This window comes from Athalia rosae, chromosome 3, assembly GCF_917208135.1.
Source record: "Athalia rosae chromosome 3, iyAthRosa1.1, whole genome shotgun sequence".
In the NCBI taxonomy this organism is placed as follows: Eukaryota; Metazoa; Arthropoda; class Insecta; order Hymenoptera; family Athaliidae; genus Athalia; species Athalia rosae.
Genome location: NC_064028.1, coordinates 19,845,930 through 19,868,961, shown reverse-complemented (window position 1 = coordinate 19,868,961; position 23,032 = coordinate 19,845,930). Strand labels below are relative to the sequence as shown.

Here is a 23,032-nt window from a genome sequence, read left to right as displayed (position 1 = left end):
TCGCCTGGAGAACGCTCCAAGGTCTGAAACAATGCCGACCTCCTCCTCGCCGGTCTCCTACGAACTCTCCCTCCCTCTCTCTCTCTCTCTCTTAACGTTAGCCATCCCCATTTCCTCTTACGCCGTAAGCAACAACCGACGGACAAAAAAAAAAAGGGAAAAACTTCGAGCTTATACTTTCTTCTCTATTCTTTCCGTAAAACCCATAACTAGGCGATACAGATCGACGCCGTACGTCCGGATACACGATCGTCGCGTTCGCGGTCGAAATATTTACCCCTCTTTGAGTTGAAATGCGTTCGCGAAAGGTCTCCCCGAAATTGATTGCAGGGTGCGAACCTATTTTGGTACATTGAAATGGGAATTACGAAACTTGTCGAATGTATAATTTACGGTAGAGAATGAAATTGGTAATGAAATGAAAAAAAAGTCCGACGTCAAATGTTAATTGTATCGCAATGAGTATCGCACAAATCGCAAAAAATTATATACACGCGGTACATATACGTACAGTTCCTTTTTTACCGCGTACACGACGGGCGTAGCGGGTGTACGAGCACATAATCTACACGTATAGGTGGGTATAGTTATGTGGTAGGTACACAGTGCAGGTCGATACTGATTAGTACTTCAAAGCGACTTCTACCAGTCCCCGTTGCCGTGGATTCACGACAAAGAACACTACTCGAGTAAAAAATCTTGAACAAATTAGCGAATTAATAATTCGCTTTGCTTTGTTCCCCGGTATACCGAGGAAGTACTTAGCTGGTTGCGCGTTACCCTGTGTTGGTTTTTTTTCGTATAGATGTGAAGTATATACGTATAAAAAAAAGGAAAGGAGAAAGAAAGAAAGAAAAAAAAAAAGAAAGGAAAAGAAAAGAGAAAACATCAGTACGCGCCGGTACGGAAATTAGCTCGTTCTTTGATCAGAAACCCCGTTGGTATTATAGACCCATATCGCGATATGGTTGTTGTGTACGCGGACCGGTGGTATACTATCGAGTGGCGCGAAAACCCTTCTCGAAAGTGTTGATATCGTAATTTTTTTTCTCTTCTCCCATCTCCTTTTCTCTCCGAGAATCAGTTGAGGCAGGTTAGAAGGTCGGCTTATCATTTTTTACCTCCTCCTTGCCGCAGACATTTTTTTTGGGGGGGGGAGGGGGGGATGGGGTTCCTCCGAGTCGTTCCAACTTATATTCACCCCTCCCTCCTCCTCTTTGCATCCCGCGCTCCTGCCGGGGGCAGTTCGTATAATTGTGAATGCAAATTAAACGAAATTAAACAGTTAATTAAACCCTGGTATCCGCGTGAGTTAATTGAGATTCTTGGGAGATTTGTCGCTTGGAATGTCTTAATTTAGTCCTTTAAGCGTCCTAACTCGCCTTAACAACTTTGAATAATTGGGCAATGCCGTGCACACGTATAGGTGTAACGTGTACACGCGTATTATAAACAATTTTATACGAGAGGTAAAATTTCACCTGTGAGCGAAGACCCGAAAGTCCGGATTCTGCGGACAACTGCGGTGACTGGACGTGGTCCTGAGGTAGATTACGCGGGTGCGAAAAGTGAAACCGTGACATAATTTTCGATGCGTCGCACATCGTCGCGGTGACGGAGTAATTGGTTTGTCCGGTTTATTAGAAATTATTATGTCGACGCGTCGACGGTTTCTAATATTCGCGTTTCGGATTATTGTATCAGATTATCTTTTATTGGATTCACTGCGGAGCTTTGTCGATCACTTGACCCTCGACACGCGCGGTAGTTCGGGGACTCGGTCTACCCGACCAGAACCTAATCGTTTAATCTTTTCTGACAAATCAACGATCATCCCCAACCGAAAATACAATGCATTTCCACCCGCCGTAAGAATTAATACCCCGAGCGGACAAAAGGTCGCGTTATAATTTCTCACGTCCTCATAAATTTCCGAGGTTCATTTTCGGTCCCACCGCGCGATTGAAATAATTTTTTTGGTTTCGTCGTCTTTCGATGGAAAAATGACGAGAACTGAATTTTCAGATTTGGATCGAATCCGTCGCGTATTCGGCGTATACAAATATCTATATTATTTCGTTGATCAATTTTTTCACCCTTTGACAAACACCTAATACTTGCCCCGTAGCTAGTTTCACCCCTCGTCGCATCTCCCTCTCTTCCAGCGTCATTCGGAACCCTCGAGAACCGCGTTAATGAAATAACGCGGAGATTAGTCTTGGACATTACCGGCAAACTATGTCCATTACGCTACCCCCCTCCGTACGGTACAGTGACGTGCAAAAGTTCACGGTATATTCTCTCGTATCGCGTGGCTTTTGAAAATGCCGAGGAAACGAGAAGCATTCCTCCTTTGACGAAACGACCAATTAAATCTGCTGTAAATCCGAATCGACGCGATCTCCCATTATAGCTGCTCGCAAAATCCTAAGATCGAGGGATGAAAAACATGGTGTCTTTACGTCCAGGTGAAAATAGAAAACTACAACCGATAGTTTTGATCACCTGAAGCCGCGCAGGTTACGCGGTAATTTTCTCACAGTAGATTTGAAAATCCCTTGGGTTTATATCCTATTGCGAGATCCCTTCCGTCGTCGCTACTCGCGATTCGCTAGGGTGCACCGGGGTGCGTCGGGGGTGCGTAAAAACCCTGTGCGTTGTGTGCGAAAGCAAGTATATATATAAACGGGGGTGGTTTGACACGAATCCGCCAAGTAAATGGACCGACGTCGAAGTACCGTGAAAAACTGCACGTTCATAATTTGCGAGTATACGTTCGAGCCGCGACGCACCTACGCCGTTCTCTTTGGTGAAAAAAAAAAGAAAAAAAAACGCGGAAGGTTTAGATCAACGAATTTCATTCGTGTACACCCAAAATCTCCTCGAACACGATCGTTTAACATACGTCATACGGAGATCGTATCGGTTTAATTCCTCCTCCGAAGAAAATGATTCTAACAATTTTTCTTTCTTTTTTTTTTGCCACGTTTCTCGAGTATACGGATATACGTATGAGCGTATATAAGTGTACCATAACCGCGGGAACGAAATGATGAAAGAATTGACATAATAATGGGGAAAAATAAAAGAAAAAAAAAGTTGTGAAAAACGTCGAGGGTCGTAAAACGAGGCGTAAGTTTCGTGTGCTTCACACTCTTCGTGTATAGGTAGGTGGTTGGTTATACATGTGTATATGTATATGTATATTCGCGACTTATTCCGTTTTGCGAGTACATATAAAACCGCGTTGCAGTAAATAAATGTGTAGGTAGCGTACATGGAAGTGCAGTCGTATGTATATATATATATGTATATATAAGCAGTCGTAACACCCGGGACTCCGGAGGGCTCATCTACGCGCTTTCATGACGCGACGAGTTGTACAAGTCGGTGAAATTGGTATAGATTTCCAGTCCAACACCTCAATTGTCCCACGTTGAGAGTCCTTGGCGTTTCATACGTGCAATTCACACCTCGAACACACCGACATCGCGACACCGTGCCAATGCCAATGCCAATCCTCCTCTTCGCGAATAAATATATATCTATACATATATAGATATATACATATATACATACGCGTTGTATATGGTACATGGAAAATTAATGTATATACATACACGCTTGATATACAAGCAGTGTTACACATATGTGCTACGTAAACGCGTGGTACATATTTGGATTATAACGTTTCTCCACTCAATTGCAAGATTTTATAGACTCCCCGTCAATTTTCAACGTTTCGCGAAATCTGCGAAATTTCGGACAAACTTGTCATTCGAATCGATCGGCGTTCATTGAAATGGTCATGCGGATGACGTTGCGATTCCACGTACATAGATACGAAGAGGCTTTTACACACTTTCGTCGCGTGTGTAGGTAGACGGAGCGGTGGTAGCGTGAAAAAGTATATATAATAAATACGTATATCGGGACCCGTGACCAGGAGCACGCCTCTTTTCCTCGAGTAGAAACCTTTTCAAGAAATAACCGCAAATCCTGGTATAATACTAATAGGGTCATAATAGGTTCAATAGGGCTAAGCCCCCCTCGACAATAAGATCTTGTCAAAATACTCCTGCAGCAGCAGCAGCAACAGCATTAACGTAGTAACCCGAGAACTAGGAAGTGGTAAATTTCTCAATGGAATATATACGTGTCTTTCACCTACTTCTTTTTTTTTTTCCCTTCAACTAAATTTTTTCAAATACCTCGTATACACATACATATATACCCATCCCGCTCTGATTCAGGTTTAAATTTCATAGTTCGCAGATCGTATGACCCCCCAGCGTACCCCGCACACCCGTGACAGAGGGTAGAAAATTTTCACCCCGGAGTAGATAAATCCAAAAAAAGAAGGAAACACCCCGAACGAAATGAACAATTCCATTTTATGTGTAATAATATATATATTTACCGGATATCAGATCCAAGGTATAGGTATGTACGTGAGTACAATATACTTCCTTCCTCGAAATTTCTATGTATCCGATATTGAACCAGAAATTTTCCAAGTTTTGGGAACCCGCCTATTCAATTTCTGTTCCATCGGAATAAGAAGATATCGATTCGATAATTATAATAAATCGGTATGATATACCACACAATACGGTGCGGTGTACGTCGGGTGTATAGAATCTTACATTTTGTATTTGATTTTATTTTATTTCATTTGATTTTATATTATTTTATTTTACTCTATTTTCAAATAACTCCCCAAGTTCGAGGGAGCCCTTTTATATCCAGTCTTTCTTTAAATTGAATGGTGAAACCAGTGCCTGAGTATTAAGACGTTTTAGCTCGGCCATTTTCTAATAAAGTCGTAGCGTTCCGCGAGCCGGAGAAGTAGGAAGGAAGGGAAGAGGGTGAAAGAAGAAGAAGAGGAGGAAAAAGCGTAGAAGGGGGATGGAAAAGCCAGAGAAAAACAGGGGTTGGAAAAGATTCCTTGGCTTCTAAGAAAGTTTGACTATATACATATATATACATATACATATATACACACCTATAACGCGCGCGGAGTTAAAGAGAGAAGGGGGGGGGGGGGGCGGGGGGTAAGAAAAAGGACGGACGTAGGTAGCGGGTAGTGAGATAAATGGAGAAAGAGAGGGTTGCCTGAAGGACGAGGGAGAGAGAGTAACTCCGAGGGGAAGTACGGGGTGAAGGACGCCCACCCCAAAACGACTTTAACGAGCCCGTATCTTAAAATGGGGCTGCAGCTTGCCGCCGCTACCGCGTACCTACTGTACGAGCTCGTGTTTCCACCAAACTCCCGGCAGCAGCGCCAGGCTCTCGCTCGGTCCTACGGACTTCTGCATTGTTTCTCTTCGTCGCGAAATTAACCGCTGCGGAATCGAAAAATCAAAAGTAATTCTGGAAAAAAAAAACAAAAAAAAAATCTCATCTATTTCACAGCGTTTGAAAAATTTTGCCAACGATCCAGGAGAGAGGATAAAATATATAAAATTGGGAGGGGTGTTGAAATGTGAAGAGATAAAATAGTCGGCTTATAATTTTCGAACTCTGAACGATTTCTGTATGCAATATTATAAGGATGAAATGGTAACTCAGTTTTCTAATTTTTCACTATTATCATATTTCTGTTTCCAGGATTCTCGCAATTGAAGAACACATTCTCTAACACGAGTCCTGGTGAGCCAATTTTACACTATACATATTTGTTGAGTATGTCTCCGATATATGCATATTTTTTGATAAAAAATGAATCTATTTTGTCCTTCTATATAAATAAAAAAATCTTGTACCAAAAACGAATGCAAGGGAGGAGATTTTTAATATTCGAAGTTCGCCGCGATGACGAAAAGCGATCTGTTATAGTAGCTTGATTAATTATTTATATTCAAAAAACGAGTGGGCTACCTCAAAATATCGAGTAAAAAATGTTTTCTACCCAATGATTACTCGATCGATTGCATGAGTAGATGATTTTAGCTTTCAGATTTGGATTCCTGAGCTGATTTTACGTGAGATTACTCTTGGAGAAGCGAAAAAAAATTCGATTTTTAAGCGAAAAATAAATCACTGTGTTGATTGAGTTTTACATAAATTTCTTATGTATTTTGACCCCAGGAATCCAATTCTGGAAGAAAAATTGACCTATCTCTAAAATTGACCGAGTTATCGCCAATTTTCAGCTTTTTGGGGCCAAAAATGGAAAATTGATTTTTTAGTCTATCTTGATGTAATTTGAGCTCAGAAATCCGAATCTGGAAGAAAATTTGATCTATCTGCAAAAATGACCGAGTTATCGCCGAATTATCGCATTTTTTGGCATAAATTTAAGGATATCTCGAAAGGAAAAAATCGTAGCTCAATTTGGACAACGGATTCGTGTTCCTGGGGTCAAAATACATAAGAAAAGTGCCATACGATCAATTTTTAAAAATAAAAATTTTTGGTCAAAATTTGAAAAAATCGTAAGGGGTACCCCTTGGAAAAATCTCAAATTTTGGGCAAAAATTTTTATTTTTTAAAATTGATCGTATGGCACTTTTCCTATGTATTTTGACCTCAGGAACACGAATCCGTTGTCCAAATTGAGCTACGATTTTTTCCCTTCGAGATATCTTCAAATTTGTACCGAAAAATGCGAAAAAATGAGGATAACTCGGTCATTTTTGTAGATAGATCAAATTTTCTTCCAGATTCGGATTTCTGAGCTCAAATTACATCAAGATAGACTAAAAAATAAATTTCGTATATTTGACCCCAAAAAGCTGAAAATTGGCGATATAATTCGGTCTATTTTAGAGAGAGATCAATTGTTCTTTGAAAAAAAGGACGTGCACCAAACAATATATGCACACGAATTTTGGAAGGATCACCCATGCAATTATATTCAGGGAGGGGTGGGGGTTAGGGCGCAGGGGAGGGATAGACAATAATGACGTCATAGTAGCTGACGGTACCGCGGACTCATTTGATATTCATATAGGAAGGAGAGAAAAGCGAGCAGCGAGTGGCAATGACTTCGATGTTTCCAAACCATTAAGTTCTTTTTCGCCACCCCGCAAGTTACGTTGTTTCAAATATCAGCTGACAGGTTCGAAATTATTACTATGATGATCGGGCGAGCGAGTTACCCCCCTACACTCCATACACGACCAGGTTACAAATTCACGAATTTTTCCGTAGGGTGATAATCACGGGGGCTTAAATTATAGGACAGTTCGTGCAGATCGATGAGGTCTGTTCGCTTTTTCGTCATTTACAAATCGCATCTGCCCCAATTGATGTGATTTTTTTTTCTCCCCCCCCCCCCCCCAATCTCTTTCCCCGGTCCTACGTTCGTTCGTACGATTTACTTTCGACTGGCGAATAGAAAATTTTTCGATCGCTAGGCGCGAACAATAAATTGTTCGATTGATTGTTTTTCCCTCCGGTGCCTGTATAGCTGATATTCGAAAATGCTGAATTTCTTGTCAAAACATTTCTCGTAGTAAAAATCTACGAGCCACCACCGCATCTCCCGATCCACAGCTACCTCATTGAAACGCTAATCGGTAACTGGAGATTCCTAGGGAAACCTGAGCCTATTTTTCGTTTGAAAAAGCACGCTTAGAAACGGCCTATTAAGCTCTAATCGGTCGTAGCCACCTCCAACGTCCATTCGAATAGCTCGCGCGACGTTCACGTTCTTTGAGAAAAGAAAAAACGGAAAAGAAAAGAGAGAAAGAGAATAGAAAGAAAAAAAAAAAAGAAAAAAAAAAAGGAAAACCTCCCGTACGCTACGAGGTAGGTATAACCATCGCCGAATCCTCTTGCTGCGTGGAAGAGAAAACAAAAAAAATTAGAACAAACGAAATGAACTACATCAGGTGAAAATGGATCCATCGTCTGGATCATTAATTACCTGCGCTCTCGATTCAGCTGTTCGTCTCGCGATCAAAAATCTCCAAAAATCGTACGATTTTGTCATACCTTCCGGTTCGATCGGGATCCATTTATGACTCGAGGCTCGCGGATTGAAGATTAAAAAAAAAAAAAAAAAACGAAAGGAGGCGGGATGAAACGGGTAACGGAAGACGGTAGATTGTCCTTGATCCTTTCGCCGTCTTAGCCGTTTCTCTTCAACAGCGCGAATTTGATCGGCAGTGAAATCGATAGGCGCTGCAGGGAAACGAGATGATTGGATTTAAGGTATAAGACGGGTAGATAGTAAGGTGGGGTGGGTAGGTGGGAAGTTGTGTCTAACAAGAAGAACGTCTACCGGTGTTAGGAAACCGAGCGAAGCTATCGGTCCTTCGATTTTCGCGAGTTTCGGAGTCAGGCGTCCGAAGACAGAGGTATGAAATTACGGCGTCGTCGACTGCGGGGCTCCAAAAGTTCGTCGTACAGAATTTCACCACAAGGTGTTACCGTCCGAACTAAGCGCGCTTGTTAAGCAACGTAATTTTTCAAAATATTATAATTGGTAAACGTGTTGTATACAGGTACCGCCTGCAATTTACCTCGTCGAACGTAATCTAATTCGTCGCGTCACATCCACGTTTCGAGTGACTCTCGTACGTAAATAAAACGGAGAAGAGGTCCTGCCTCGAAGTAATCGTCTTCGTGTACATGCGTATATATATATAAGTACGCGTATATTTTACGTATCACTTTCTAACATTTTTATATAAAGCACCCTTAACAAGATATGTATTTCCAAGAGAATTGGTTGTTTTAACAACTTCAGATACATATACGGATGTAGGTATAGGTGTACACCTGTATATACACACTCGAAGCGAGGATACAACTCGATAGAAGATATCCGTTATAGCTCGATATAATATAACCGCTCTTTCAATTTTTTTTAGACAGTCCACCGCCCCGTCTAACGATCCAATTTTCAATGTTGAAAGAAAAATTCACCCTCACCCTCGCCCTTGAGAGAAAGAAAAAAATCAGTAAAAAACAAAAACGGAAAATATATGAGAATGAAAACGAAGAGAGTACATATAATTTGTACGTCGTATCGACGGGAGATCGTCGCGTTCCGAGTTTATAGTTGTTCCGAGTAAAGCGGCTAAAATTGCTCGTTTCCTCGGTAACAACGGCATCGGCATCGGTTGAATTTTATACACGTTACTCTGGACCCTCCCCATCGCGTGGGGTAGGTAGGTACGAAGTTCTTCGACGATGCGGAAGCGCGTTCTTGGAATAATTACGAAGGGCGATTAGTTGGGGTGGTCCAGGTGGGAGGTTGCCGCATAACGGAGAGGCTAGAAGGCGGCTTTTAGAGTTTCGGCACCGGGAAATAAGGAAGGCGAGGAAGGCATGCTCTGCACGAGGCATGAGGAGGCAGCCAGCCAGCCAGCCAACCATCCAGCCATCCAGTCGTCGTCTGCGTAGACGGAGTGGCTCAATACGGACTAATTAGAGCATGGCACGGAATAAAAAAAAAAAAAGGAAATCCACAAAGCTCGCAAAAATAATAATAATAATAATGATAATAATCACCGGAAAAAAAAGGAAGAAAGGAAAAACAATCATTTCGCGTACGCGGACCTGTACTGATTTCGCATTACGTATCATTTTACTTAATTGAGTTGTTTAATCGTCGAGGTAGATGGCGAGGGGGGAGGTCGTGAGGAGGGTAGGGTGGGTCGGAGGAGGAGGAGGAAACGGGTCCGGTTTAGAAGTACGCGAATACGAGAGAAGAAGAAGAAAAAATTTCACAAAAATATAACAATAATTATATTACCACTGGAGTTTTGGAGCCGGAAACGTTTTTGCCCGGAGAAGAACACTCCACGAATTTCAATTTAACATCTTTGTTATAAACCGCTACATTATGTATGTATACATGATATATAATATGCAGGAATGAAACCTGTAGAAGATTCTTCTCTTTTTTCGTAATTTCATCCATCCCGCGTATATATTTTATATTTTTCATTATTTTTTTTTTTTTTTTTTTTTTTTCTTACGAAAAATATAAAAATCTTTTCATATTCACCGGATTTTCGTTTTTTTTTTTAAAAAAAAAGATAAAAGAAACCTCGCGCAGGTTGAAATTCTTTCAACGAATAATAGAAAATCAACTGATTCTAAATGACTTTCGTCATGACCTGCGAATAAGCTGGTGGCTGGCATATACGCGTTTACGTATATTAGAAAATCAATGCACATGACCGTTGAAATTGGAAAAAAAAATTAAATAGATGGGAAAAATCACAAAAAAAAAACAAAAAAAACGGAAATCGTACCGCACGTGTTTTTTGAAATGATGATTAATTATCACTTATACACGGATCGAGTGACATTATATTTGTGTAGCATATAAAACGTGTATATATATACGGCCGGCAGTATAAGTCAACCTGCGCAGATTTAATTTGACACCTATTTATTTATTTTTTTTATCATTTTTTTTTTTTTCCACTTTTTCCCTTTTACTACGTATCCGTAATTCGAGTGGTTATAGATGCGGAGGAGGGTGAAGAAGAAGCGAGGTGGGGATGTGACGAGATGTGACGGAATACGTTCATACAAACATGCGTGCACACGCGTACCTGTGCGTACATGTGTGTATAAATTCGTTTTTTTTTTCTCTCTTTTTGTTTTTGTTTTTTCATTTACACGTACATTAAAAAAGCGCGGCGGGAGGAGAGGATGCAGGTTGCGAAAGGTGGAGGGCGGAGGGTGGAGGGTAGGTAGTTACCGGAGGAGGTGACAAAGATATTAATTAAGAATTAACACGCGTACTGAAGCCACCCTTAATTAGTAACAGTGAGTGCCCGGAGCAGCGGTTTGAGAGCGACACGAACCAACCAACACGACGCTTTAGTGGCGTCTGCTTCAACACCCGGAATGCTGGCTGGCGTGGTGCCTGCCCGCTCGCGGGGGCGACTAAAAAACAGAAGAAAATAAATAAATAGAAAAAAAATCAAAAAAAAAATAATTGATAAAAGAACCAATTAAAAAAAAATAAAATAAACCCGCGCGCCGATGATACATCGAATCTATTTTTCCACGTGGATATATATTTATGTAGACGCGTGTTTATCGCAATGTAATACAAGTATATGGTGGTGTACGTACAATTCCAACCGTAACTGATGAGGAAATTAGTACCGTAGGTTCTATTGTGGAAGGTAAATTGAGTGAAAAATATATTTCGTTGGGATACCGCGGAGTGGAGGGAGCGCGATTTTGGAGAATGAATAAAATCAGAGAAACCGCCAGCGAAAAGGTGGCGAAGAATCGAGAAGCCCATGACCTCGTTTTATCGTCTGCATCCAGGTGCGATTATACAAGTTTTGATAATTGAACTCCGACATTTGAAGCACGTATTTTACGCGGTAGACGTACACCGCGGATGGTATGTAAAGCCAAAAGTTAGACGTATAAGTAATTAACATTCCGCGATAAAGTCGTTTTTTATACGTGCGGCACACGTGAAGTATATGCGCCGGAATTATAATATATATATATATACGTCGCCGTACCGTATAATTCGCCGCGTTGTACAAAGGATAAATTTTCAGAGTACAGCTTTACCAGACCGTCCGATGGGAGGATTTTTTCCGAATCAAAAAAAAAATCAAAAAGACAAAAAAGAATATACGCGTCATAATTTTTTTCGCGTCACGTGTCGCTATAGTCGACGCGAGGCGATTCGTAGTGATTAATTAATATAGCATCGCGATTATGGGGCAAAGGAATTTCAAATAAACGATTCAATTAACGTCGATCCGCGGTAGATCACATCAAAATTATTTAGATAAATCTGCGTATGAATAATTTAGGTAAATACCCCGAACTTGCATATGTATCAGTAAAGTTGAAACGAATTACCGATGAAATAATCAAATTAATGAATGGAAAAAAAACAAAAAAAAAAAAAAAAAACCACCCAAACGAATGAATAATGATATAAAAATCTAGCTAACATTAACGAGCTCCACGCGTTATTAGGTGGCGTCAATTGGCAATTTTATATGAATGCATAATTTAATTCAAGTGTCACTTGTCTAGGTGCTCGTACCGCTCGCGGCGCGTCGCGACGCTGCTGCTGCTGCTGCTGCTGCTGCTATGTACATTGATATACATACACACAAGGTACACCATGTGCACCCGCCACACCTACGTTCGCTATATGCACGTACGCGCATCGAATACGTGTGTAAAGTATGTTAAAAAAATCCATTTATACAAAGGTGTAAATTGAACGTGTGCAAACTTTCATAAAGGCTCGAAACCCGCGATAGAAACAACAACAAAAAAAAAAAAAAACGAGGAGAAGAAACAATTTTACAATTTTCGCACACTACTTGCAGCGTACGCGGTACATACAGACCCTGGAATCGATGTGTCTGTACGTGTCGAACGACGTATCGAAACAAAAAACTTTTTTTAAAACGTTATTACGTAGAGGGCATTGCGCACGATTTTCTGCGGATAATTTATAGAAGAATTAAACGAACGAGAAAAGTAAAAAAAAACTGACGTTATACAAATGACGATGAAAATCGTGATTGACGTTTCAATCAAGGTGGCGGAGGGAAGGGAGGGAGGGAGGATATTTTTTGAAACAATTCCGCGACCGATAACGGAGCAACACGGCTACGGGGGCGCGTGTTCGGAAATGCAGTTTGACGGAAATTTTTTCACGTACTAAACTTTCGCGTTGAAAAAATCCACTCCGCATTCGACTCCCGGAATCAACTGTTGAAAATGTATATTTACAGGCGTGTGCGTTGTACGGTACATACGCTTTACATACACAACCCTTGCAAGGGTGTCCCATGCTTTTCGTGACGTCAGAGGTCGGCCATTTTGACTCAGCTGGTCACAACAATAGCCCTGAAAGGCGCGTTCGCCATATCGAGTCCTGAGTGTACAATACATCGAACAATGAAAAATCTCATGTATAGTATAGTACAGCTATTCTATATAGATCTATTATAACTACATGAGCGCAAAAAGAGAGAAAAGAGAGTTTTTTTTTTCTCTCTCTCTCTCTCTCTTTTCTCCAACCCTTTTCTTCGAACTCTCGGGCACAACCCTTTTACGAAATATTTTGACATCGTGGGCGTGGCTCACCCCGTGAAAATTTAGGTATGGTAGGTACCTCGCGTGGATTGAGGTGTGACCTACACCCCGGGCTCAATAAGCCGGGAGGTAAATTTTTCGGTTTTGAATTTCGGGGTCGCCGGGTTAAAGCGATATTCTGTCGCTTTTAGCGAGCGGTTGAGTGACGTGAGAGTCTCGACGTTGGAATCGGTCGCGCGAGATCAGTAAAAAGGGTACAACGCCGTGTTGTGTGTATAGATTTAAAAACCTCCGGGACGGGCGCCTGGATTCGCGACGTTTATCCTTATATTGTGCGGGTTTAGAGGCATTGTCGCGCATTGTGGGTATTGTCACCTTTTGAGGGTCGGGAGGATTCACACCTTTTTCAAAGGGATTTTTCCGCGCCTCTTCCATTCAACGGAGGTGAGGGCATCTCGAAACCCGCGCGGTGCGCGAGGAAAATGAAATGAAATGAAATAAAATGAAATGAAACGCGAACAAACCGTGAAAAAAGGATTAACCTGCGTGTGTGCGATATGTGAGGGAAAAAAAAAGTAAAACAAAAAGAGACGTGAAGAGAAAAAAAAAAAAAAATTGTTGTATAATGATAAATAAAATGGATGAAAAAAGTATGGAAAAAATAAAAGGAATAGAAACGTGAAAATATTCCGGTGCGCGCACTTTTGCACAGGTACAATTTTGCGTAGCATATATCATCGACGTGTGTATATTATAACGTTGAGTTTCCGCCGTTTTCCAATGTGTATTATCGCCCGGGTACATCCCAACTTGCATCGGTATTATAACCTATCCCTGTGTGTACGCATACCTTACTTTATATATATATATATATCGTCGGTGTGCACAGTAGTCTGCAGCGGCTACGGTGCGGTGTTTTTTAACTGAAAACTGTCACTCGTCACTTATACACGACGACGCGGCTCTTCCGCTCTAAAAGGTTGTTACCGCGATTTCTCTCTCTCTCTCTCTCTCTCTCTCTCTGTATTTTTCTCTTTTTTCTCTCTTTCGTTTCTTCCGTTTCTTTCCCTTTTTTATTTTCCACCAAAAGAATTCTTTGCAAGTTTAATTTCATACACATTTGTTACGGAAAATAGAAGCGAAAAAAAAAAACGAAAAAAAAAAAACGTCGCGCTACAAACCGACGATTCCGCATACCTGTATAGGTACCTACGTTTTTACATCACAAACGTACATCATTAAATGAGGATTCGCGAAATACCATGTAAATGACTAACTGGCTGTTACAACCGCGTTTATCAAACGATAATTTGTTCGCATGAGTGTGCAGCGACCCTGTTTCTTTTTTCCCTCCCCCCCCCCCATTCTTCGTTGAATTTTTCTTTATTTTTTCATTCATTTTGTTATCAAGCGTTCAGCTCCTCGTCTCCGCAACCCCGTGGTATACCGCGTAGCGAGTTGCGAATCGTTAGGTATGGATATCTTATGGAGATTTAATCTAATTTATTCAAAAAAGCAAACCGCCCTCGTCGAGACCCGTCGTCGGTGACGAGCCTGTAGCCGATTTATTAATTCATTTCATTTGTTTATTATATTTTCGTCAATCCGTTTTTTGGTTTCTTCATTAATTGCTCTCATCTCCGACCGAAATATCGTATCCGTCCGGGGTACTTTGACGGCGATAACCGCGATGAGAAAAGAGAAAATCGAAAAAAAACGAAAGGAGAGGGAGATAGAGAGAGAGAGTGGAAAATTGGGTGGTGAAAATAATCTTTGCGATGTAATACGAATTAAGCGAACCGTAATTTCGTGTGTATTTAAAAGCGGCGGTCGGTGCCGCAAGGTTGAGAAAATATTTATTCTGTTCCCTGCCTCCGCGGAGATAGTTTGAAAAGCACGTGGTTCCATTCAGGAAGGTGTTGACGCGTAGGGTGTTTACTAAGTAACTTAATATTTCTGTACCAGCACTTCGCGACTAGCTTAGTTGGCGCCAGATAGAATTACCCTCGACACATGCAACCTTGCGCTACGCTTCGAGCTCCTAACGCGCCGACGACTAAGTATAGATCATTAACGAGTCATTACAAATTAGTAGAGAAAATCTACGACGAATTTTACGAATTTCCCGTACACGCGAACCTCGGAATTGTCCGACGTCTGAAATCACCCGGCGTACATTCATTTACCAGACGTACGTACGCACGTATATAGCTTGTACACCGGGAGTCGAATAAGCAACAACCCCGAAAGGGTTGCTCGAGGAATCGGCGGCTTTTTGAGGCACGCAAATGTTGTAGGTACGTACCGTACGTACGACGTACAATAAGTCGCTTGGGTTGGGAAAACGCACTAGATGAGAGACCCCGAGAGACGGACACAAATTTCCGCACAGATGCGGTACGTACAGGGAGGGGGAGGAGGGGAAGGAGGGGGAGGGTGGGTGCGCACGACGTAACTAACCCTTACGGTTGGGCAGCGGAGGTGCGAGTGAGGAATTTCTGGTATGTCGAATATTGTGCGGAGCGCGTCGGTTATAAGCTATAGTCGGTGGTGTTGGCTACCCTGACTATATGGGGGCATGGTATGGCATGCACAGCCATTTACTTCATTATGTCATTAAGCTTAATGGCCCTGGCCCTAACACGCCCATGGGCTATAGCGCCATGCTCTGGCCCTATTAACTTCTCTCCGGAGGCATTAAGGGCACGTATTATATATATATAGGAGAGCTTCCGCGGGCGACAAGACTCGAACGGAATCGGGAGCAATCGTACCGTGTGATCGTACGTGTCACCTATGGAAATGACGTGTACGAGCCGACGTTCGGTCGAATTAGTAGTTTTCAAGGCATAAAAAAAAAAGAAAAATAATGAAATCAAATTATTTTTCCCTCCGCTACAGGAACACGAACTTTTCATCGCGACGGGACACGCGTGTTCCTCGCGTCGAGTAAACTAGATCTGTAAAATTGTAGAAAGAAAAGAAAAAAAACCTTTAATTCCTGACGCTTTGTAATTTTGGAATTTCGTCAAGTTTGACCGCGCTTTATACGCTGGCCCGCTCGCGCGAACGTATGCATACCTATAATGTAAATAGGAGAAGGTCCGATGCACCTGAATGAACGGGCAAGGACATCCGAAGACAAAGTACGAATTGAGGTGCGGATCGTTGAAAAAGAAAGAGAAAAAAAGAAAAAAAAAAAGGAAAAAGGGAAGAAAAAAGAGAAAACTTGTTTTCGGGCAATCAACACTTCCCTCATTGTACTCGGATGACATTTGAATACGTGGCCATCATAATATTCACACCATTTCTACCGGGATTCGGGTTTCAACATGGCTCCTCCGTGGAGTGAGAAAACCAGCGGGTCTTAAGAAAGACCCGATATTTTCTCCTTTTATTTCAAGAGGTGTGAAATCGGGAACAAAAACGCGAGCAAATAGAGAAGAGAAAAAACATTTTTGAAGAAACGAAAAAAAAACCACAAACAAACAAATTAAACACCACAGCCGCCGGGAGCAGCTATGATTTTTCTACGCGATCCGTTCTCTCTTTTTTTTTCTTTTTTTTTTTTCACTTCACACCTAGTGTGTCGGCGGTGCATTATACTTGGATTAAATAGCAAAGAACGGAAAACGTAATGAAGAGGAAAAAAAAAAAAGAAAAAAAGTGAGAAATTAGATTGAACAAAGTAGATATACAGAATGGAGAAGAAGATCTAGCGGTAAATCGAGAAACACCCGAGTACTTCCGGTTTAAAAATCTGTGAAATGGAAGAGTGTGAAATAAGGGAAGAAAAATCATTATCGTCGTCGTCGTCGTCGTTATCATCTTCCTCGCCCCTAATTTCCGTAGAGTTTGAACAAGGGATGGGAGTGAATCAAGTAAATTAATTTCACCCTAAAAACATGAGCGAAACATTAGCAGTTTACCCTATAAGCTCGGCGCTGGTCTGTTACAAGTGTTTTACACGATGTTGCCGGTTGGGTTGTGGAGTTAGAGATGCCGGAGGGAAATGGTTTGGGGGGGTCCCTAATCTAGCGAAACATCCCCAGGGACAAAGTCGCGGGGGCTAACGTCTACAGGCAATTCGCGCTAATACCATGAAGTGGCGATACCCGTAAGCTGACTTTCTATCCACTCTACCGTGAATCCATTATCGAATCTGACTGTACGACGCTCGACCGTTCGTTCTTTCCTCAGAAACTCAAAATATTTTCAAAAAAAGTAAGGATCCTTCAATTTTGAAAATTCTTCTCGTTCTCGTATAGCACGCACAGTGCGCGATGACGCAACGTAGCAATTAAAAATTAGCCACGTGTTCACGGCGTGTCGAATCGGCAGAATTTCAACGCCTGTTAACGGAGAGCGCAACCCTTTACCCGTTGAAAATTTAGGTATCAGTTTTTTTCTTTCTTCTTTTTTTATCATACGTATGTACATACATTTAAGGGGTTTGAAAAAATGTGACGATTTGAGGTATCCGCGCGAGCAATTAACGACGTCTACGTGGCGCGCGGTTTATCCGTTGTGGTTTATTGTGTCGTTGGAGAGTATATTGATGAGTTAAATTTTCAATTACCCTCAACAAAGACTCAATTTCCAAGTTTAAAACATCTCGAGCGTTTCCCGTTGGAAGGGTACACCGACGGGGAGGGGTGGGGGGAAGGGGGTGGTTAGGTTTATGCCCGGGTATACGTATAGGTAGATCGGCGGCTGCCATCGGGGTTTCGAATCCCGCGATGAAAAGATTTCCAAATTAAATTTCTGGATTAGTACCCGTTTAATGTGGACAAGTGGTGCCAAGACGTCCCGAGGGAGTACTCACCGTGCGCCGGTGTATATCCTCGGAGGTTCCCTTTTTTTTTTTCTTTTTTTTTCTCTCTCCTCTTCTTTCATTACCCCTCAAGTTCGTCCCGCGGGACGAGCTATATTCGAATAGTCTTTGGAACCCCCTCGTGAACAGATCGCGGTATCGTCATCGTCTACTGCCGTATCGCCGTATATAACCCGGGCGTCATCGCCACCCCGTGTACAGACCAAACGTAACCCAAATTATATTATACTTCGCACGTTTCGGACTGTGTTTGCCGAAAGCAAATTTCACACGGATTTATTATTTATTCACAACACCCGCGACGCGCACGCCACGTTTACCCTTCTGCAACCCCCACCCCCTCCCGTTAGACGTGAAAACTGTAACGTACGTGAAAAATACGGGTAACGAATCGCAAGTTGAAAAGCAATCGCGTCCCCTTATGTTTCTCGACTTGCGTTGAAAAAATAAAGAAAACTCGAACGTGTAGTTTTATCCAAACTCGTTATGCTGGCAGAACGACGTAATTACGAGTCGAGGTAAATTTCTATCAATTATTAAGAGACTCGATGAGGCGAGAGAAAGCCGAGGGACAAAGGGGGGGACGGGGGTGGGGGTGGGGGTGGGATTTAATGAAGAAAGTGAGTAAAAAAGGAAGGAAGGAAGGAAGGAAGGAAGGAAGGAAGAGATCACGAAACTCGAATCGAGACGTATTAGGGGTACAAAGAAAAACCCTGATATCCGAGGGGGAGTGCAGTCGATCCGAAGATTCGGTGTTTTTCGGTGCGTGTCTTAATTCGCATATTTTTAAGACGATGCGCGGTGCGCGGTCGGCGCGCGTAGAGGTATAATACGAGCCTTGCGTGCGGCGCGTCTGTATTCTTCAAAAATGAGGGATGATCAAAAGAAAGAATCTTCGATTGAAATCGATACTAGCCGTACTTGCTCGCTTCTCCTCCTCCTCCTCCTCCTCCTCCCTTCCCTCTTTCTCTCTCTCTCTTTAACTTTCTTTACTTTTTCAACGGCGTCATTGACTCGCGTCGCGCGTAACCTATAGGGGTCTCCGCTCTTCGTCGGGTTCGCATATAAAAGGGAGCGCGCGGGGGGAGGGGATGCTCCGATCCTCCTGCACACCCCCGCGTTGTTCCACTTCCAGGATTGCTGCACCGATACATATCTGTAGAAAAAAAAAAAAAAAAAAAAGGAGACGTAAATACGAAAAAAAGAGGAAAAATATGTACTGCGCGCACACGCACACAATTCCGCTTACGCGCGTACATCAATGTACGTGAAATATATACTTCACTTCTTGGGTACATACGCGCGTTTATATGTATGTATATATATTTATATATATATATCGGCGAGCTTTTATAAGCCCCGAGAGAGGAGCCTATAGTTGATTATTATACTCGGAACTCGGAGTCTCCCAAGTTCGAAGAGCTACAGAACCGCCAACGTGGGTAGTAGTAGTAGTAGTAGTAGCGGCAGCGGCAGCAAATCAGACGACAGCTATCACGCCTCGGCGTTTTCAATCAGTAGGAGACGAGAGAAACGCGCGTAGGTATATAAGACACGAGAGGAAGAGATGAAACGAGACTCGCGACGCCCGCGGTCTGGTTATATATCCATATTACTTGTACGTGTGTACACGCGTTGCGCGACATATATATATCCGAAAAGTACATAGGAACCACACATTTATATTATACACGTATAACGTACACCGGAACACACGTGTTCCGCACCCTCTCGTCTCAGCTGCTAAGATTTCCCCGATCCTTTTTTTCTTGCTCCTCTGATTTTATTTTCATCTTCTTTCTTACTCTCATCGCCGCAAACTACCCCTTTTCTATATATATATATATATGTACATATTTAACGCATATCATCGCTGTATCGCGTATTGTACGAGACGTCTACACCTAAGCGTTCTGCACGTTTTATATAAATTCAAACTTGAGAGTGCTCCTTCCCTCTGTGTGTAAATTGTATACACGTGTGAAGGGGTGTGTATAACGGACCTCGCGAACAGAATTTTCGCCCGCTGGATGCTCGCGGCAAAATGAGAGTAAAAAAGCTCGAGAAAAAAAAAAAAAAAAAAAAAAAAATAGTTAAAGAAAAAGAGTAACATTTAAAATATTTAGTTTTTCCTAGCCCCGTGTACGAGTTCGTAACACCGGCTCAAGATGCACGTATACACATACGTTACTCTTAAGAAAATAAAAAGCGAAGAGAGGAAGAAAGAGAGAAAGAAAACAAAACCGCCGCGGGTGCAGCTTCTGCAAAGTTTATCCGGAGTATAGCGGTACACATGTGTATATATATATATAGCACGAGGGTGTTCTAAGATAGAGAAAAGTGTTCGTTCTTGGGTGGTACGTACGAATAGTATAGTGAGGGTTTTGGCACGCTACTAGAGGAACATAACACACCCTCGTCGCTCGAAAACAGGGGTAGTTTGAAGGCAGCTAACGTACCCCCGCGGTACACACGGGGTGTGTACGTGTGTGTGAGCGGAGGGATGGAGAGAGAGAGAGAGAGAGAGAGGGAGAGAGAGAGAGAGGGAGATGCACGTAGATGGATGTACGGGTGGGTATGTGTCGGTGGTGTAGGTTGCCTGGCAACGGACGATAAAGGAGCCCTGGATAGCCAATGGCGGCCCTCAACACCCCCTTCGCCTAACGCGGCTTGTTTTCCGTGCTTAAGAGCGAGACAGAATTTTCCCGAGGTATACGAGGCGCCCGCTGGCTTTGCTTTAGTAGCTGTTAAGGTTTTAAACCCACTGCATCTCGCGGAAAGCACACTAGTCCCTCAAGCGCGGGATAATTAATATTCTAATCCACGAAAACTTGAGTGTTTGAGTTAACGAGCTACCACCTCAGACGAGTCTGTTCGTTGACCCGCACGTATTATACATTGTACCACGTCGCGCGCACACGTTGTATGCCCCTGCTTACACCTACGTGTCACGAACCGATTCCATCGGGCATTGACGTAAAACGGGGAATTTTCCCGAACTAGGATTCAATGAACAAAAATTATCGCAATCGGATGAGATAAAGAGAATGAAAAAAAAAAAAAAAAAAAAAAACCTCCACATTCCGCCGACCCCTCGACTCGCGGATGAGCGTCCGTCCCATCTGTACCCCGGATACTTGAGACGTGATCGATCGATGCTTATTTCGATTAAATTATTCCGTTCGAACAATTATAATTTATAGAGATGAATTATTAATCCTCCGATCCGTTATTTTATACCACTGTACTAGACAGGGGTATGTCATTGGCGAGATACGCGGCGTGAACCAAGCGTTGAAAATTGCAGGAGAGGGATGAAAGAATGAAAGAATGAAAAAATAAAGTCGCCATCTTGGCCGTCTCATTTTCTTAGTTTTTCTCTTTTTTCAATTAGCTTTATATACCCACCTATCCCTGTTATATATAAATATAAGAAATGAACGAATCTCTCTTCGATAATCTTATTTTCGATAAGGCATCGGTCTTTAGAATACACGTTATAAATCAGGCATCGATTTACCCCCGGGGAAGGGTCTAATTAGATACCAAATACTCCAACCGGAAGTTGCAAGGGGACCGGAATACACACCTATATATATATATCTCTGTACGTTCGCGGCTACACGGATACTGCATAGATATGTACATACTTATTTATTTATTTATTTATTTTTTTTGCTTTTTCACTTTACTTTTATGTACGGTACATTATATACCTAACCAAGTATATCGAAGGACAAGAATACAGACGTAAAAATTTTCTCCGAGAAAATATTTACTCGGATGTTACGGCACCACCTCCCTCTTACCTTTACAACTCCCTTCGACTTCCTCAGATATTTTATACTCGCTACATGCGCGATTTACATACCCAATATACATATATGTATCCACATCAAATCTATACAACCCGTCCATGTTATAAACCACTTCGCAGGTTGAGTAATTTGTTTATTCTGTTCGATTTTTAATTATCTACTTTATATCTCCGCTTCCTTTTTCTTCCAATATCGAAATATATTTCGGTCGATTTCGTTTTTTTTCAGAAATATAATTTCAATACCACGTACGTTCGTGCGTACATGGGGATGAATTTTATCCAACGCATACTCGAAAACAGAATTCTTCTATTTTCCAAAATCAAATTCATTCCCTGCGGTACGAATAAAGTTCGTCACTCCGTATACGACGTATGCAAAAACATATCAGGCCTGCTTTTACTCTCCCGTGCGCTCCGCTACCTATCGAATTAGTCGATTGACGTATATATCAAGTTTTGGGGTGCTAAGTGCTTCTAATCGTTAAACCGAGATTAGATTAGATTAATGATCGACCGAAGCAGCCGCGGCAGCAGCAGCGCGCGCAAAATAGACAATCTGCATCCGAGTGTAAAACTATACTTATCCGAAACAAAAACTGTACAATATCATATCTGCCGTACAAGCGCGGAGTGTTCTCATACAATTCGGGGATGATTATTAATTCGACATCAGCTGATTCAGAGGCAGCTCAATTTTGTGAAAAAAAAGAATGTCATCCTTCCAAACCGTTTCGAATTAACGACATACGTATTATATTTTCGCCTCTAACAAGAGGGGTAGGAACCGTGGCTAGACAAACTTTTACCGAGGGGGTTGGAAGACGAGAAAAAGAAAGAAGCATGAGTCGGCTACTCGACCTGTTCGATTCGAAAACTAACAATATTCACGAGCGGAGAGGCAGAGAGAGAGAGAGCGAGAGAGAGAGCGATGGTTGTGTGAAACGTAGAAGTGCGGAGCAGCCACATTATAGGCTTGTTATTTTAAGCCATATGGCAAGCGTTCCATTGAAGGATTTGTCGGCCGAGCACGCAGGATCCGCGGAGAAAGTTTCTCCGTAAAAATAAAACAAAAGTATAAGAAAAATGAAAAAATAAAAAAATAAGAAATAGAATATTGAAAAATAAAGGAATGGGAATAAAGAGAGAAAAAGGAAACGCCAACACCCACTTTGTGTTCGACACACGCGCATGTATACACGTATGTACCGTACAAACTTTAACGCGAGCGAAAACGCGTGATTCGTCGTGTACGTGTATTTTAAACTGTCTCCCTTTTACGCGCCTTTCATCCGTGTGACTACCCGGGAAACTAATTCTATAGTGACGTCAGCAATGTTTCATAGTCCAATTAGTTGGGGGATATATAATTAGAATTA

The 23,032-nt window shown here is 42.1% G+C and overlaps 1 protein-coding gene across 4 annotated transcripts in view; it reads left to right on the top strand.

Annotated features, from left to right (window-relative positions):
• The window catches only part of LOC105687298 (dorsal root ganglia homeobox protein-like), a 46,844-nt gene that overhangs the window by 5,261 nt on the left and 18,551 nt on the right, over positions 1 to 23,032 (top strand). For all 4 annotated transcript variants that reach the window (XM_048653352.1, XM_048653350.1, XM_048653351.1 and 1 more), the window contains exon 2: positions 5,611 to 5,652. In XM_048653352.1, coding sequence (XP_048509309.1) covers positions 5,611 to 5,652 — 42 coding nt within the window. The remainder of the gene's footprint in view (positions 1 to 5,610; positions 5,653 to 23,032) is intronic.